This window comes from Arvicanthis niloticus, chromosome 21 (assembly GCF_011762505.2).
Source record: "Arvicanthis niloticus isolate mArvNil1 chromosome 21, mArvNil1.pat.X, whole genome shotgun sequence".
NCBI classification, from domain to species: Eukaryota; Metazoa; Chordata; class Mammalia; order Rodentia; family Muridae; genus Arvicanthis; species Arvicanthis niloticus.
In genome coordinates this window covers 21,513,238-21,530,888 of record NC_047678.1, presented here as the reverse complement: position 1 = coordinate 21,530,888, position 17,651 = coordinate 21,513,238, and the positions used below count along the sequence as shown (strand labels likewise).

Below are 17,651 nucleotides of genomic sequence, written 5' to 3'. Positions count from 1 at the left end.
TTTATTTCAAATTTTAATATAACAAATTCTTCCATGTTAGTTTACTAACCAATTGTTTGGTTACTATTCAGGCCTAAGAAAAATATTTCATCTATTTCTGAAATTTCACAGAAAAAATATTTGTTTTGTTGTTGTGTTGTGCTGGTTAAAGAACTAACTTGACATGTTTTAATATATATTAGGTATTTAAATTTTCTGGTACTCATCTTATTAATATAAGATCATTAACTATATTAGAAAATAGTCCTGAAATATCCCATGTAGTTATATGATAGCTTCTCAATGTTATTAGTTACCTCCCCCTATATCCTTATTCAACATTCTTTAAAAATCTTAGCTTGATAGCTAGGTACTGTACACCTATAATCATAGCACTTGAGAGGTTCAGGCTAGCTTAGGTCACATAGTACCAGCCCATCCAGGGATATATAGTAAGACCCTGTCTCAGTTCCCCTCAAAAGTAAAATATTAGGTTTCTAAAAAGGTATAACTTCTTAATGCTTGACATTATTTCTTTTTAAATTGTATTTGTATTTATGAGTATGCATGTGTCTGTGTGAGCATATGCCATGTATGTGTAGGTGTTCCCAGAGGCCAATAGAGGGCATCATGTTCCCTAGAAATAGCATTACAGGCAGCTGTCTGATGTGGTTGCTGGAGCCAAACTCAGGTACTCTGGAAGAACAGCAAGTGCTCTTAACCATTGAGTTATCTATTTTGCCCCAGCTTAATGCTATTTCTGTACTTTGTGTTGGGTTGTTCTGTTGATATGTCTTTTTTAAAGGTAATTTCTTCCATTGCTGTTTAACTTTTGTTCCATAACACATGTTATGGTTGGGCTACATTATAGTTTTTCTTTATTACTGAACACATCTGTTACTGTTGAACTTCTTGCTACATCAGCTTCAACCAATCTGAATATACCTAGTTTTATGTAAGCCACCTGAAATTTTGAAGACAAACAGGTTGAGGATGAGGCAATAGTTAGTTCAAACTCCATTCACATAGCAGCTAAATTCAGGCACAAGAACAAAAGCAGGGTTAAGAAGCCGGTTATGATGGCATATCCTTATAGTCCCAGCACTTGAGGGGCAGAGACAGGAGAATTGCTGCAGACTGGAAGTCAGCTTGGGATACATAGGGATGCCTATTCAGATCCATCTCGAGAAAACCATGAAGAGAAAGATGATAGAATGTTAGAATCAACATTTATATTTGGTTGGAAAAATCTAAGTATTATGATAATATCAGTGTTCCTTCCAAATCATAAGTTTATCACATTTGTATTCAAATTAAAAAAAAATTCTTAAAACTGACAGTTCAACAGTTTATCCAGAACAAAATTAAATAACATTTAGAAGGTAAGGTATCAGAAATTAGGGATGTGGATTGTGAAACTCCAGTGCCCGTTTAGAGGATCAGCACACTAGACAGCAATCTCTTCATGCCTGTCTTCCCACAGCATTTCGTCCACTTTAATAACTGGAAGTTCACCTCCAAGTTAATAGAACTTTATAATAGTACTAGTACCAACACAGTTACCTTAGATCCAAAGAAACATCAGTTAATATTGTAATCACAATGAAATTTTAACACAAGAAAGATTTTTTTTCAGGACATGGTAGTGAATGTCTACAATCCTAACACACAGGAGACAAAGGCAGGCGAGTCACCAATTTGAAGCCAGCCTAGTTAAACCCTGTCTCCAAACAACTATTCTTTCACATTAATAATTTCTGTAGTCACTAAATCCCCAATACCTAAATAGATTGCCTTCCATAAATAAACAAATGAAGTAAACATAATGGTATTTAGGATTAAAGAAATAAAATATGAATGTTTTTGTTTTTAAGTGGGTAAAGATTTTTATAATTAAAATGCCAGTGATGCTGGGCATGGTGGAACACACCTTTAATACCAATACTTAGGAGGCAGAAGCAGATGGATTTCTGTGAGTTCAATGTCAGGTACATAGCATGTTTCACACTAGCCATGGCTACTTAGTGACACCCTGTCTCAAAACAATCAACCAACCAATGACAGTGATGAGTCAGTGAGGACTGCATTCGCCTTCACTGCTGTAATAATTTTTACTATCAATCCATATTACACATTCCGTGGTTCAGCAAAGGTTGGCTATACCTTTGAAATAGATACATCTAAACATCTGCTGCACTGTAACTGTCCTGGTCCTAACTTCCCAGCATTGCAATCCTGTTTATTTTCCTGTTTCATTTCTTGTCTTTTATGTGCCTGAAAGCAACAGTTGAAATCATGAGTTTATAATGTGACTCTTTGGGTGATCTCATGAGTCGCATCCCAGTGCACTCACGGTTAATGAAACTCAGTTCCATTATAGAGATCTATGGCTCATGCATGGTTAAAATCCTCCTTTCCTTTATGACCTTATCTCTTATACCATTCTTGCTTTCTCTGCTTCAACCATATTAATCTCCTCATCCTTGTAGTAAGTCAAGTAGGTTCCTACCTCAGGACCTTTGCACTTAAGATTTATCTGCCTGATGTGATTTATCTGATAATACCTGTTTGCCCCACTCCCTCTCTTTTTACAGATCTTTGTTCAGATGTCAATAAAGTTGCGTCTGACTTCTACTATTAAACACCTTTATTTCTTCTAAATCCTTACCCTGCTTCATTTTTCTTAATAACACATATCTATTGGGTTATATGTTTATTTCCATTTTACTGTTTTTTCTAACTACATTATCACCTCAATAAGAGCAAAGCCATGACTTTCTTTACTGCTCTAACCCACCACTAGCACTTAGAGCAGAGAGCATAGTAGGTACTCTGTGGCTTGTGGTTAAATGACTATATTGACAGACATTTTTGGAAATCAACTACTACAGATTTTACAAGCTTTTTTTTTAAGTAATGATAATTAAAGAAATCTTATGAATCTAGTCAGATAGATAGATAGATAGATAGATAGATAGATATAAATAAATTACATGAATATGGTCCAGAAATATGGGACCAAGAACAGTAATAAAGGTTGTTTTTCTATACTTAAGAACAGAGAAGTTGATAGAAGAACTATAGAGGAACACTCAAAATTAGGAACAGGCCCTGAATGTTGGCAGTCTTTGAGAAGAGGTTAGGTTGATGGAATCACACAGTAGGTGCAGTTGAGTAGTAGGAACTATGGAGATAGGTGGCTTAGAAACATGTCAAGAGGTCTGCAAGTGAATCAGAAGGCTATTCTGTTTGTTTGTTTGTTTGTTTGTTTGTTTGGTTTGGTTTGGTTTTTGTTGGTTTTCTCTATGTAGCTCTGGCTGTCCTGGAACTCCCTCTGTAAATCAGGCTGGCCTCAAACTCAGAAGATTCACTTAACTCTGCCTCCTAATGCTGGGATTAAAGGGATGTGTCACTACTGCCCAGCCAGAAGACTATTCTTGATCCACAGGCCACAAGGATAAAACTGTCTAGATATAAGCTTGTAACTGTCATACAGGAAGGCAAGAAGAGTCATACAGGAAGTATCAATTAGCCATATACAAGAAGGCAGAGTTGAGGTGCTACGTGAAGAACTGAGTACAGAATGTGAGAAAACAAAGACCTATAGTAAATATTTGCAACAAGTCGTATGGTGGATAATAGAGATCACTGATTAACTGCATGTGTTTAATTATTTTCTTCTTCTATTCTAGGTTCTCTGTCCCTCACAGAAATGGATCACTTAAGGCCTGGGAGGACTCAATTATCACAGTACTCCTGTACCGTCAACTAAGGTTTATATGACAGTTTATAGACCCACTGAAGAGTTAAAAGAAGAGATTCTTTCATAGAAACAGTCCTATAGTACCATGCTACTAAAGTGTACATATTTAAGTTATTAGACTTGCTAATATAAGCATAAATGTGCGGCAGCTACTGTATACTGATAGCTACCAAACCTCAAATTTAAAGATTTCCCTTCATGGAAAAGTTACTATATTTTGCAAGAACCACTGAACACTGTCATCAAATATTTTTTCAGCAAAGTATCATTTAGGAAATTTTTCTTGAAACAAACTCTATAAAGTTCTGAGTCCTACCATTGAGTGAATTTGATATTATGGCAGCAACTTACAGACTTGTGGTTAGCACTGTGAACCATTATAGCAGTGTAGTGATAGACCGGCGCTTTGAACAAGCCATACATTATTGCACTGGAACCTGTCATACCTTCACACATGGGATAGACTGCATTGTGGTGCATCATAGTGTTTGTGCAGACCTCTTACATATCCCTGTATCTCAGTTCAAAGATGCAGATCTGAACTCTGTGTTTTTGTCTCATGAGAATGGGCTTTCCTCAGCTGAAGATTATCCCCATCAGGCCCTCACAGGCATACCCAGGGCCAAGAAAGCATCTACATTTCAGAATACCTGTAACTTAAAGGACATTGCAGGAGAAGCAATCAGCTTTGCCAGTGGGAAAATAAAGGAATTTTCCCTTGAAAAACTCAGAAATGCAAACCATGCAGCTTACAAAAAAGGAAGAAAAGTTAAATCTGACTCATTTAATAGGAGGTCAGTTGATTTTGACTTACTCTGTGGCCATTATAATAATGATGGGACCTCTCCATCCTTTGGCTTACTCCGGAGTTCCTCAGTGGAGGAAAAATCTTTATCTCATAGAAATTCATTAGATACAAACCTGACTTCCATGCTTTTTCAGAACTTGTCTGAAGAAGATCTAGTTACACAGATTTTGGAAAAACATAAAATAGATCATTTTTCTCCTGGGACAGACATAAAAATGTGCTTGGACATCTTACTGAAATGCTCTGAAGATTTGAAAAAATGCACAGACATCATAAAACAATGTATAAAGAAAAAGTCAGGAGGAAGCATCAATGAAGGAAGTGGCAATGAGGCAATTTCTAACTCTGAAACTGTCTATATGAATGTAATGACCAGGTTAGCTTACTACCTGAGAAAGTTACCATTTGAATTTATGCAGTCTGGGAATAACGAGACCGTAGATTTGACAGAACTTGTCAATAATATACCTAACTTACAGCTGACTCCATTCTCCCCATTATATGGGACTGAACAGCCCCCTAAATATGAAGATATTGTCCACCTCTCAGCCCTTGACTCTGCACAGTTTCAGACTGTTGAATTGAAAGATGACAAGCATAATTTTAAACAAACAGACACTGTAAAAACCACTCCAAACAACACAAATTCCTTGTGTAGCTTGGAGGTAAACGATCCTGGAACTCTAAAACCTGTGCAGCTTCAATCACCGTTATTAACCGTAAGCCATTTAGAGAATGTTTCTTCTGGTAACTTAATGGAAACTCTATATATTGAAGAAGAGTCAGATGGGAAGAAATCATTAGATAAAGGACAAAAAGCAGAGAATGGACAAGGTCAGGAACCATTAAAGGTAAATGAACATAAAGAATTTTCAGACCATGATACCTATCTTAAAAAATGTCCTGCCTCAATGCAAAATGAAATTGGTAAGATATTTGAAGAGCCAATGATGGTTCATCCACCTAAGGAAGATTCTAAATTAGCAGTTCCTACCACAGAACTCAGAGACCAGAGACACTTTATAAATCCCAACAGTCAAGAAGAGATAGACAAATTATTAATGGATTTGGAATCATTCTCACAGAAAATGGAGACCTCTCTAGGAGAACCACTTGCCAAGGGTAAAAGCATCAATTCTCTAAATAGTCATAGTCATTTGACTGGTCAGATCCGAAAAGATCTTGAGTCTAAACCTGTAGTCTCTTCAGCTACGGAAAAAGTCTCACCTTCTTGTCTAACAAGGATTATTGAAAACAATGGACACAAAATAGAGGAAGAGGACCGAGCCCTCTTACTTCGAATTCTGGAAAGCATTGAAGACTTTGCTCAAGAACTAGTTGAATGCAAGTCAGGCAGAGGAAGCCTATCACAAGAAAAGGAAATGATGCAAATTCTACAGGAAACCTTGACAACTTCCTCCCAGCCCACTCCCTCCATCTGTAGGAGCCCTGTGGGTGAGAAACCCAAAGATAGTGCTTCAGTTGTTTTGATTCAGCAGACACCAGAAGTGATCAAGGTAAGATCCAAAAATCACAAGTTCTGATAAATTTCCAAATGCATTTTATTGTTTGTAAAATATAAACACAAACTACATTTGTTAGCCACTTTAAATTCTGTGCTAGGAATAATCTCAGTTCAGTCAAAAAGAAGTAAAGGATTTGAATCATACAGATTGTTTTTATCTACCCTATTCATGCACTCTGTCTTCCAAGTTCTGTGACTAAAAGAAAGTTACTTAGTTTTAGTATCTATCGCTGTCCTCACACAAGATATGAGCAATGAAGCATGACACTTACACAGAGTAAGATAATTTAATATTAATCCTTCCCAGGTAACAAAAAAATCGGTACTTCACATATGTGCACCTTCTATAAGGTGCAGGATAGGGTACAAGAAAGCCTGGTTCTTAAAGAGCTGAAAATCTAGCTCATGAGACAAAACTAATGTTCCTGAACAGTATGTTCAAACACTTTCTTAAAGTACCATCAATGCAGCAAGCCTTCAAAGAAAGTGTGTGTGAGATTTCTCTAAGGATGAGTAACAATCTAGACTCAAAGAAGTGTTCTCCAAAGGTTTTTAATTTCCACTACTTATTTGACTACTTGGAGAAAGACAATTATCTGCCCATGTGTGTAGCGTGTTTGTCACTGAAGCATGATTATTCTTTCTCAGAGTGTCTATGGGTTAGGAAGGGACTCCTTGCCATCCCATCTAAAGTTTGATGAAGCCTCCATGTTCTTAATGTTGCCCTATTGTACAACCTGGAATATGAAGAATCTGTAGCCTGTGAGTTCACCAAAAAGAAAAAGGAATGGTGTTTTTAAACAGTCTGTCCCAAATATGACAGACTTTACTTTAACTCATATTCTACTGTTCCTGACTGAAAACTTGTGACATGTATAGAAGCACATCAACTATTTGCTAAACCCAGTATCTACCATATAGAGTTTATAAATGTAGACATATATTCATTCACAGATTATAAAGCCAAATCAATAAAAGCAAGTTATAAAATAGATGAATTATTTTGAAATGCACACATTTGTACTAAAAATATGAAAGTGCAGGGACACAACAAATACAATGTTCAAAAAAATAGTCTGGGAGAAGGGGGAAAGGTGTGAGCAGGAAAGATTGGCAGAGGGCCTCAGTAGTTTCCATACATCAGTTTTCTGCTCTGGCTGGTAGATATAGTAAGTAGTTTCTCAGGTTACTTATGCCATTTGCATATTCCTCAACACTATATAAATTTTAGAAGTTGAATTTCAAAGATAAAACGTATATGGCTGAGTTAAAAAGATAAACTTAATGTCAGCCATAGTGGCTCATGCCCATAATCCCAGCACTCAGGTGGCAGAGTCAGGCAGATGTCTGTGAGTTCAAATCCAGCCTTATCTGCATGGGTTCCAGGACTCCTAGATTTCTGCCTGCCTCTGCCCTCTGAGTGCTGGGCTATAGACTGTGCCACAACATCCAGCAAGATTTAAATGTTAAATGTCCTTGTTATAGGTATGTATGTGAGTACAATGCCTACAGAAGACAGAAAAGGCTATTGGCTTCCTTGAAGTTTGAGTTGCATGCAGTTGTAACCTGCCCCGTATGAATGTTGGGCACTAAACTTGGATCCTCTGGGAAAGTGTATGCATTCTTAGTTACTGAGCCATCTATCCAGCCCAATATATCATTTTTAAAACTTCATTTCTTCTGAGCATTGTGGTAATCTCAGAATGGGGAATGTAAAAGCAGGAGAACCATGAGTTCAAGGCTATTGTGGACTTCAACTATGAGTTGAAGACTGACCTGAACTCCCTAGAAAGACACTGTCTCAAGAAGACAAGATAGAGCATTTGCCTATCGTGTAATACCATATGGGTGTGGGGCCTGGAGGGGATTATTTGACAGAACAAAAAAGGTGAATTGTGATAAGGGGAATAATTTCTACGTGGTACATATTTATGGCCACTCTTCTGTGTGTACATTTTTTAGTTGCCAGAAACATTAAAATTTAAAACAATATAGTACATACTTAGCTATTAAATGATGATTTCGCTCAAATGTTCACTGAGCATTTATGGAAACTATGGAACTCATTTATTGATTCACAAATGTTGATGATGTTAGGTTTAGAGAAAAAGCCCAACTCTGAGAGTCCCAGCGGACCTGTCCTATCCACTGTTCCCAAATCCAATCCAAGAGATGACAGTGCTGAAGGCAGGAAAACAATTTTATAAAAACACTGCACCCACACCAGGAGGGCAGTGTCTTCAGAGAACTGACGGCTTTGAAAAGTCTAGAAAAGGGAACAAAGGCAAAGGTTAAAGGTTTGCATAGCTTAGCAAAGCAAGCAGTCTTGGGTAAACCATGGTCGGGTTGATCATTATCACTAAATGATAAGCTATGCTTTTTGGTCACAAGGAACATTGCAGTTGCCTGTGGGGGTAGTGCCACTTCTCATGGGATACTTATATATCAGATCATTCCTTCTAGAATACAGGGTTACTGCAGGAAAGAATGACAAGTCAGAAACAGCAAGATGAAATTAGTTCCTTTGGGTTTAGAGCACAGACTAGAGACATCAGACGCTGCTTCAGTAGTCTAGATTAGTTACTCTCATTTGGTATATTGGGGTGGCATAGGATTAGCAGCTTCAGACAGATAGTCTTTAAATGGTTTATTTATCTATGTGCAGAGCTAAGCAAGAATCTGACCCAAATTTTAGGGTAGCAAAGGAAATAATTGCAAAGTAACACCAAGTTTTTAATCTTTGTGTCATGCACACCCAAATGAAGAGTCGGTGATTTTAGCAGGCACAGCCTGAAAGTCCCTATATTATAATATCTTTAGTTCAGTAGGGTTGTCACTGGAAGAGAAACTAAGTAAGTTAATTACAAAATAAAAAAGTTTTTCATATTCAAGATAATACTGATGTGCTTAATGTGTTATAAAGGACAAAAAATACCTGTGTAGTAGCCTCAGAGCTACAGTTATTGTAGGCTAAGACATTTGCATATATTTTCTCAATAATCTGCCTATTAAATAGAAAATGTTCTCCTTCTCTGATGACCTATTATAATTTTTCACAACTATTATAACCAGAAACTCTTATTGTGATACGACATTTTGAATGTGTATTAAGCTCTCTTCCTACTTTTCCTCCTATGGGAATAGAGCCAGGGAGTGTGTCTCTGATAAGACTCCCAATCTTGGCACTAGGTCTCTAGTGACAGTCTCAGTCTAACTCAGCAGCCAACCACCAAAGCTTCCTAGGTTCGTTTGTTTGGTTTTGTCCTTTTAACAAATGTGGACTGGAATCAGAATGTGATTTAAAATAATCATCTTTCAACATTCTTTTAAATAAGTTTCAGTATCAAAAATAGAATAAAATTTAATAAGTTTATGCTTGATGGCTTTGTGCAAGAGGCCATATTTCCTTGCTTTAGTGGCTTGTCCTTTCTTTTTAATCTTTTCTTCCCATGAATTGGTTTAAGATAGGAATTGGCTGCCTTTTTCTATGAAAACCCAGACAGTAAATATTTTAGGCTTTGTATGTCATTAGTGTTATCTTGTGTGTGTGCGCGCACGCGCATGAATGCATGCATGTGCTTAAACAGTCTTTTAAAAATATTAAACTAGGCTCTGGGGAGATGGTTCAATTGGTAAGACTTTCCTGTGCAAGCACGGGGACCTCAGTTTGACTCTCTAGTGCCTATATAAAAAGCCTGATGTGGCATTACATGTCTGCAACCATGATATTGTGGGGTAGAGACCTGCAGATCCTGGGAGCTAGCTCACTAGCCCACCAGCCTAGCCAAAATGGTGAGCTTAAGGTCTGAGAGACCCTATGTCAAGAGAATGAAGGGGAGAATGATAAAGTAAGGCACTTGTCATCTTCTCCACATATGTTCACATGGAAACAAGCACCTGCATTCATGTGTACACATATGCATACACAACATATAACAAACACACAAAATGTTAGACTAATCTTGGAGCCAAAGCTTAGAAAAACAGGCACTGATCCAGCTGTAGCCCATGGAGTATAATCTGTTAGCTCTTGTTTTATGCAAATGGAACAATGTGGTGTATTATATAAAAAGTGCACCACTTAGTTTTGTCAGGTCTCTGTATTTTACAATATTTGCTGCATATTTTTGTATTACTGTTTTGGTTTGGTTATTCATTGTTATTGCTTTAGCTTAGACATGGTCTGTTTGGAACACCTTCTGTGGCTCGGGGAGCCCCTGAACTTGCTGTCCTTTCCCACCAGCTTCCCAGACAGTTGTAGCTGTAGGTCTGTCACCAGGCTTGGCTGCTGTAGTGTTTTCATTAGCATCTTAATCTTTCAAAAATTATCTTAGATACAGTGACACCCATAAAATACCCCTCCTCACTAGTTTCTCCTTTTTTTAGAAGTTTCTACCATTCTGAAATCTTATTGCTGCAAATTTTTATATAATATTGGTTTTTCATGTTTTTTTTCTGTTGTTTTGTTTTGTTGGTCTATTTATTTGTTTTCTAAGCTGGCTCTCTACTGATAAGCTACCTTCCCTACCCTTGTTTTTGTTTGTTTGTTTTGTTTGCTTGTTTCTAGACAGTCTTGCTGTGTGTGTATTCAGACTGGTCTGGAACTTGTCCTGCTCATGTCTTAGTCTCCTAAGTATTAAGATTATAAAAATGTGCCACCATGGTTGACCTATGATTTAAGAACAATTTTAAAATTATGTCCTTTTTGTTTTTGTTGTTGTTGTTGTTTTAGACATCTGAAAAACTATCAGCTTAAACATTTTAATTAGAAATTAAAACATTTTAATTAATGGACATATAGGCAATACTTTTAAATGATAGTAGTGATGACACATAAAAAAATTGACTTGACAATATTACATATCATTAATATTTTAATATGATTTTGAAATAATTTCCCAAGAGTAAATAGTATGTGTTGACCAAATAAAAATGAAATTCAAGCTGCTGTTGTGAGAGAAAGCCAAAAAGAAAAATACTAAGAGGATATTCAGAAATTAGATATTGGCCTAGACCTAGGGTCAGGCTAAAGGCCCTTGGGCCAAATCCATCCTGCTGCTGCCAGGACCACAACCACACCTGCTCATTAAATGATCTATGGCTGCTTTTGTTTTCCACCTACTAATCTGAATAGTTGAGATAGACAGCCTAAAGCCTACAGTATTTACTTACTACATGGGCATTTATAAAAATAGTTTGCTGACTCCTATCAGGACAGTATTTTACACTAAATCAACACTAAAAGCAGAGTTTGATAAGGCTCAGTGTCCTGTTTTGTTGAGTTCTGGAAGCATCATTAAAGATCAATAACAAAAACTACCTATGGATTATGATATCCAACCAGTGTACCATTAGACATTTAAAAAGTAAATAAAATTGGGTGTGGCAACGTGCTACTGTAATCTTAGCAACTTTAGAGGCTGAGACAGGAGAAACACTTTTAAAAAATAAATTTTTGCCTAAAGTAACCACAGATGGCAGTTTTCCCTAATCTCTGCCCCTCCCCCATCTATCAACTTCTTTTTTCTTGGACAAATTTCTCAAATGTCATTCATTTCTCACACAGTCATATACTTTCCCAAAAAGCCTCTACATGACAAGAATTAACTTTGTAGGTTCAAGACTAGCTGATCCATGCAGATGAGTGTGTGAGAGAATTAAATATGAGTAAAAACAGCCTGCAGAGGAGGGAAAGAGTGACCCCATGAAGGTCCCCAAAGGTTTCATAATCATGAATGAATGAATTACTGTGCGGAGACCATATTTTAATATGGAAAATAATGGAATAATTTAATTTAAAAAGTAAACATGAAAAAACTATACTTAGGTATACTTCCTCTCTCTCTCTCTCTCTCTCTCTCTCTCTCTCTCTCTCTCTCTCTCTGTGTCTGCCTGCCTGCCTGCCTGCCTGCCTGGGGTTGTGTGAAGTGTGCATGTGGAGGCCAGAGGTCAACATCTGGTATCTTTTTCCATATCTGTTCACCTTATTTTTGAGATGAGATCTCACTGAGCCCAGAGCTCACTGATAAACTAGACTAGCTGACTAGTGAGTTTTCAGGATCCACCTGTCTCCATGCCCCCCACCTAACACTAGTGTTGTAGACACACCTCCATGTCCAATGTCTAGCTTTTATGTGAGTGCTGGAGATTTGAGCTCAGGTCCTCATGCTTGTACTACAGGCACTTACTTCACTGACTGTCTTCCCAGCCCCAATAAATTAAACTTTAATACTGTTTTATTGCTACCAGCAGATGGCATTACAGTCAACTTGAGTCTCTTGGTTAATGAGGCATGTTAATCATAACTCAAAGTTTAAAAAATAAGCCCTAGCCTCCTTCTAGAAATGTTTTTTTTTTTTAATTTAACTTTAGTAAAAGTGTCAAAACTGTAAGTCTAATGAAACCTAACAACTTAACCTGCCTAGATTAGAAAACTACAGTTGGGCTGAGAAGGTCGCTCCGTGGCTGTCTTCTGTGTCCATTCCTAGCACCAAAAGGAAAAATGGAGTGGGCAGGTACAAGTTAAAATCTTAACACATTTTAAATAATTTTACAATCTGAAACTGTTTTCTGAATGTTACCAAGCACAGATTTCAGGAATGTGCTAGGGTTTGTTTACAGTTAGCACGTCAGTTTTGTTTACTCACCATATGCCAAAACCCAGATCAGTAGCACCTACCTAGTGATCACTCCGGTGCTAGTGTGGTTTCTGTTGCTGTTATAGAACACTGACTGGAACAGCAGCAGAGGAAAAGCATTTTTATATCTTACTCACTAGAATCCATCCTTGAGGGAATCCAGGGAAGGAGCTCAAGGAGGAACCTACAGGCAGGAACTGAAGAAGCATCCACAGAGGAATGCAGCCTACTGACATGCTATCCAGGGCTTGCTCAACCCACTTTCATATACAACCCAGGACCACCTGCCAAAGGATGGCACTAAGCATAGTGGGCCATTAATCAAGAAAATGCCCTACAGGCCTGCCTACAAGCCAATCTGATGGAAGCAATTCTCCACTGAGGGTCCCTCATACCAGGTGACTCTACTTTGTTAGAAGCTGTCAAAATCTAACTTGCACAGCTCAACAGATACTTGAGGTATTTTATTAACAGTGTTCAACTTTTTTTTTTAGAGATTTCACATACTTCTGTAATTTTTAAATTTTCTTCTTATAGTCCTTTTAGAAAAATAAAAATAATAAAAGTAATTTTTTCAAGGTACTTCAAAAGATTGTAGTATTACATCCAGGCTTGAAGTCTCAAACTTCTTTCCTAATATGACCACATTCAGAAAGTACATAAGACTTCCTGTGTTAGTTGGGTACCAGCTTATTTATTCTATCCCTTAAGTCTCCCTACTTCCTAAGAGTTGTCAGATACAGGCCTTTGAATCAGAGTTCTTCTGTTTCCCCTGAGATTCCCAGAAAACAATAATGACTTTAGGCTAGTGATAAAAATGCAGTCTCCTCTCACAGCTGTACTTCTAAAGACCATAGAGCTTTGGCATACATTTCACAACATATGCTTGTTATCATTAGTTTATTCTTGACCACCAACTCTAGCCTTCTGTTTTGATGCATATGAACTTAACTCTCATTCCAAATTCCTAAGATCATATTATCTGAGTTCTTATGTGCAGTTAATGGTTGACTTATGTGCAGTTAATGGTTGATGGGTGAAGGAGAAACAGATTTGCAGTGGTCATAGCTATTGATAATGTGCTCATACACCTATAAGCAAGTTTTAGGCTTGCTGTGGTGGTGCACACCTATAATCCTGGCATTCTATGGACAGAGGCAGGCAGATCTCTATTAGTTCAAGGTCAGCCTGGTCTACATAGTAAGTTCCAGGCCACCCAGAGCTACACAGTGAGTCTGTGTAGCAAAAAATAAATTAAAATATTTTAAACCATACTGCTTCCTCTCCACCTCCTTCCTTCCTACATTTGTTTAATGGGTCAGTGAAATGAAAATCTTCTGTTTCCTTTGTTGGTGGTAGGGTTTTGTTTGTTTTGAGATAGTGTCTCACTAAATTGCCCAGGCTTTGAACTTGTGGCCCTCTTGTTTCAGTCTCCTGGTAGCTGGAACTACAAGTATGTGCTACCATGTCCAGGTTGATTTAATGTTCAGTTTTTCCCAGAACAGCCAACTTCCTTTTGTTAGTCAACAGGATAGTGCTGATATATCACAACCTCTTCTCTACTGTGAAACTTCTTTCCTCTTGGTGTCTTTGCAAAATCCTTTTGACTTGCTCTCTATTGTCTTTCTGCAATTGCTTCCAACACCACATCATGGATTCTCAAAAACTAAGTTGATTCCCTGCCCTCATAGTGTTGTGTTTCTGTTACTCATATTTGTACAGTCTTTACTGCCTGGATTATCCCAACTGCCTTCCTAACTGGGAATTCTTGGCTGATATTATCATGGTCTCCCATAACCACATTCAGATGAGACTGGTGAGCAACTGTAAATTACCATGTGTGCAGAACAAGGGCTTGACTTAGTTGGCATAACACATTGTTGATAAGCAATAAACACTATTTTGATGGGAGGGGATTGGTTGGTTGGTGGGTTGGTTGGTTGTCTGAGGGGTAGGTGTGTGTGTGTGTGTGTGTGTGTGTGTGTGTGTGTGTGTGTGTGTTTCCAGTCCAGGGCCTTGTGCATTCTAGGTAAGCACTCTGACACTAAGGCACAGCTATAGCCCCTAGCATAACACACTGCATTAATACATAAATCAAAATAAGTGATAAGAGTTTTTCACTCAATCTTCAAAATTTTTTAAGCAATCCTTCTTAAAACATTGCCCAGAGCTGACTCTTTCCAAAGATAATTAAGGTTATATATCACTGTCTTCCTTTTGTTAGAGAGAAGGCCAAATAATTACAAGATTTAGAAAATTGTTTTAAAAACAATTCTGAGTTTCAGCCTAAGCCTTACAGAGTGAATTCTGTGAGAGGGACTGTTCTGGCCTCACATACAATTTTATACCACTTTTCCTGACTTCCCTTCCATTGGAGTACTTCCTCCTCCAAACTTAGTACTCCTGGGTTCCATAGATGCTTTTACGACATAAGAAGGGAGTGTTGCCGGGCGGTGGTGGTGCACGCCTTTATTCTAGCACTTGGGAGGCAGAGGCGGGCGGATTTCTGAGTTCGAGACCAGCCTGGTCTACAGACTGAGTTCCAGGACAGCCAGGGCAACACAGAGAAACCCTGTCTCGAAAAAACAAAACAAAACAAAGAAGGGAGTTTTTTTTTTTTTTTTTTTTTTTCTTGTTTGAGATACTGAAGGCTATTTCAAAAGGAATGCCTTATTTTAGGGTCTTAGCAATAAGATCATCCTCTCCTGCATATGCCTCTGGCAGCAAACGCACAAAGCCCCCACTCAGGAACTTGTCATTTTATACATCTTCCTCTAGTGGTTCCCAACCACAACCCTTTAATACAGTTCCTCATACAGTGCTGACCCCCAGCCAGAATTTCTGTTGCTACTTCATGACTGTAATTTTGCTACTGTTATGAATTGTAATGTAAACATCTGTGTTTTCATTTCTGATGTGAAAGGGCCATTTGACTCCCAAGGGGGTCACAACCCACAGGTTGAGAACCTCTGCTCTAGAATAAGCATTTTGGGGCAAAAGAGATAATCTTTCTGAATTTGAGATTATCTCTAGATACATTATAATAGCCCAAAAGTAAAAACAGAAAAGTGTCCAAACAGTGGAACAGAGTACTAATACATGCTACCTCATGTGAGGCCTTGAAACATACATGGAGAAAGAAGCCCATCACAAAATTATCCTTCATACCCAAGCATGCTTATTCTGGAGGAATGGTCCACAGGAAAGGAATTCCAGGCTTGGCAGCCAGATCTCAAAATAACAGCTGAAAATCCCAGTGATCCTCACAACAGAAAGCATTTGTTGGTCTCTTGTATGTGATTGTTGCCCTGGAGACTCACAGTGTTCACAGAGTGCAGATAGGACTACCTGTGTCTTCAGAGGAAAGAAAGCAGGTAGAGCCTTCTGGTGTCTGCAGTAAAGTTTGCTTATACTTGATTTTTCCCAGTAAAGAAGAGGCCACACTAAAAACAATGGTTTTACGTTCTATATTTCAAGTATGCTCCTTGTAAGTCAGGTTCTCAAAGCCTTACAATGACCAAGCAGCTATAATTCCATGTGCACACACAAATAAATAAGTAAAAATCAAATAACCCTATGTCATTCTTTCTCTGCAATACTTATTGCCACAACCAGCTCTTTACTACACACTAAAGGGCCTCCTGACCTTGTGCCATTTGATTTTTTTTTAACTTTTTTTAAAAAATAGTTTTATAAATGAAAGCTTGGAACTTAATTTCATCATCAGAAAATGGAAATGTTTCCTTAAGAGCAACAGAGTAACTTTTCCTTGGGGGCCCTAAACAATATTTGGTTTTTGGTGTGTGTTGGGGAAGGAGGGTGGAGGCTGTCTCATTATGTAGACATAGCTGGCCCAGAACTCATAGAGGCATGCCTCTGCCTCACCAAGTACTGAGTTTAAAGGCATTTAGCACCACACTTCACCAGAATTTGGACTTTTAACCATTGTCCTGACCTTAAAACTTAAGAAATATACAAGAATTAAATGAAATATGTAAATATTTCTAATATGTCCTTTTGTCCAATTCACCATTGTCCTGTGAAGCAAAGTGAGAGAACTGAGAAGCTGCTTCATTGTCATCTCTGTCTTCATGGCCAGCACAGCATCTGGAACATAGTGATCATACTTGAATGAGTGGATGACTTAAAATTAAACTTGCCCTGGAGAGTTTAGACACCACTGGATAATAATTCATAAAATTTTACAAATATTAGCTCTTTCACCTGAATGAGATTAAGTCTGACAGTCAGTAGAGAAGCATAAACTACATTTACATATGGAAATGTGTATCTTAAATATTTTAATTTTTACATTTATTTATTATATATGTATATATGTATATATGTGTGTATATACACATATAATCACACATACACACACACATGTTCACATTTTAGTTTTGTTCTTTGTGGTGTTTTATATTTTCTAGAAATAAAAAAAAAATGCTGAGGGAGTTGGGGATTTAGCTCAGTGGTAGAGCACTTGCCTAGCAAGCACAAGGCCCTGGGTTCAGTCCTCAGCTCTGAAAAATAAGTAAATAAATCCTGACTGGTGAGATTAATTAAAAATAAATAGTGAAATATAAATATGCATAAGAGAATACTTTGGTAATTTACTTATAAATATTAAAATTAGGACAATATTTAGTATATGGTAAAATTATGAAATATTTTTATTTCTTTAAAGTTCCTCAAAGGAAAAAGTCTCATAAGCTCAGAGTGTACTGTTATTCTTTTTGATAATCTTTTGTGCCCTTGTTTGGTAAAAATTTCATTCATCCATATGTATCTGATATTTCGTTGTTAAGATGTTAAGTTGTTCCATTTTCTTAGAAACACTTTTGAAGATAAATTTGCAAACTATATCTATAATTATTTCAGTGGCTAAAATAGTCTGCTTTTAAAACCAATAAAATATTTTTGTAAATTATCATTTGA

The 17,651-nt window shown here is 37.4% G+C and overlaps 1 protein-coding gene across 4 annotated transcripts in view; it reads left to right on the top strand.

Moving 5' to 3' along the window:
• Nucleotides 1-17,651, top strand: part of Ppp2r3a (protein phosphatase 2 regulatory subunit B''alpha) — a 136,159-nt gene that overhangs the window by 27,947 nt on the left and 90,561 nt on the right. For all 4 annotated transcript variants that reach the window (XM_076918040.1, XM_034484018.2, XM_076918041.1 and 1 more), the window contains one exon: nt 3,672-6,067. In XM_076918040.1, the coding sequence (XP_076774155.1) occupies nt 4,079-6,067 (1,989 nt within the window). In that variant the 5' untranslated portion in view covers nt 3,672-4,078. The remainder of the gene's footprint in view (nt 1-3,671; nt 6,068-17,651) is intronic.